Source organism: Gekko japonicus, unplaced genomic scaffold, assembly GCF_001447785.1.
Source record: "Gekko japonicus isolate JY-2015 unplaced genomic scaffold, Gekko_japonicus_V1.1 scaffold84, whole genome shotgun sequence".
Lineage (NCBI taxonomy): Eukaryota > Metazoa > Chordata > Lepidosauria > Squamata > Gekkonidae > Gekko > Gekko japonicus.
In genome coordinates, this window is record NW_015159712.1 from 1861287 (window position 1) to 1862530 (window position 1244).

Genomic DNA, 1244 nt, shown 5'->3' on the forward strand with positions numbered 1-1244 from the left:
CTGCTGAATTGCAATGCAGATACAGCCCTGCCCATAGGAAAATAAGTGGTAAGACTACCTCTTCAGAATCAAGTGGGGGGAAAAGCCATAGTGGCCTCTTTGGTCAAATATAATAATTATTTCCATTCTGACCCTCCACCAACTGTACTACCTTCTGGGAAAAATTGGTCATTACTATGCAGTCACTTTAGAATCACTCAGGTTACCCTTATGGTAGTCTACACATTTTTATTGAAGTTCTCATCCAATGCATGATGTTTCTCCTGTCTAAATTTCAAGAGACTCTATTTGGAGTGTTTTAATAGGTGCAGCAGCTTTTGGAACCATGGTGAGCAGCACAATGATATATTTTGCATGGTTCGTCTCATTACCTGCTAATTAACGGCAGAGAGAGAACACTTAGTAAGTAATGCTCTAAATGGAGCAACAACTGGATCAGTACATGAGGTAAATGGAATATACTTTGAAATGAGTACATTTCATTCCAATGTCCTGTCTTAGCGGATTGCAAACGCATCTCAGAAAAGCCAGATATTTGTTCCCTGGGCTTTTGTTTACTCATGAACCTTGCTCACTGCATCCTGCACTGGAACTGCAGAATCCTTGTCTGGCAGCCATCTGGGTTACACATTCATACAGACACTCAGCTGATGAAGTTTGCCAATCTTCTGATCCTTCTGGCAGTGACACCGCTATGCTACTGCAGAGGCCACTCCAGCACACAGTTGTTGCCTTGTCAATCTCCCATCTCAGGCTGTAAAGAAATGAAGGGGGGGAAAAAAAACCACACCAAAATCAGTTTCCTTCCCCCAAAAGCAGGGAGGTATCTTCAAATTCAATGCATCCTTGAAATAGTCCTTTCTAACTATTATTTAGAAAATCTTCCTTGCAGTAGCATTTAGCCTGGCCAGGCTTTATACCCACTCAATCTACAATCTTGGACCTGACATTTTACCATCTTCTCCCTTGTTTTACCTTAAGTTTTAAAAAACAAGATGTATAAAATAGTGTCATTTTGTGACTCACCTTAGCGACCACTTATGGGTGACAACTCACCAGTTGAAAAGGAACAGTATAATAAATAATTTGTGTCAGCAGCGTGATGTGGTAGCTAAAAAGGCAAATGTGATTTTGGGCTGTATCAACAGAAGTATAGTGTCCAGATCACGCAAAATGATGATACCAGTTTTTCCAAAGGAGGAAAGCCCACCACCTCCCAAGGAAGCCTGTTCCACTGAGGAACC

General features: G+C 41.4%; 1 protein-coding gene across 2 annotated transcripts in view; it reads right to left on the reverse strand.

Moving 5' to 3' along the window:
* Positions 1-1244, reverse strand: part of CRY2 (cryptochrome circadian clock 2) — a 44435-nt gene that overhangs the window by 1405 nt on the left and 41786 nt on the right. Inside the window, exon 12 of one of the 2 annotated variants that reach the window (XR_001482443.1) lies at positions 567-754. Coding sequence is in view for 1 of the 2 variants with exons in the window: in XM_015408956.1 (XP_015264442.1) it covers positions 737-754 (18 nt within the window). In the remaining variant the exon portion in view is untranslated. Of the gene's footprint in view, positions 1-14; positions 755-1244 lie in introns of those variants that run through there. The other variant, XM_015408956.1, reaches the window with a different exon arrangement.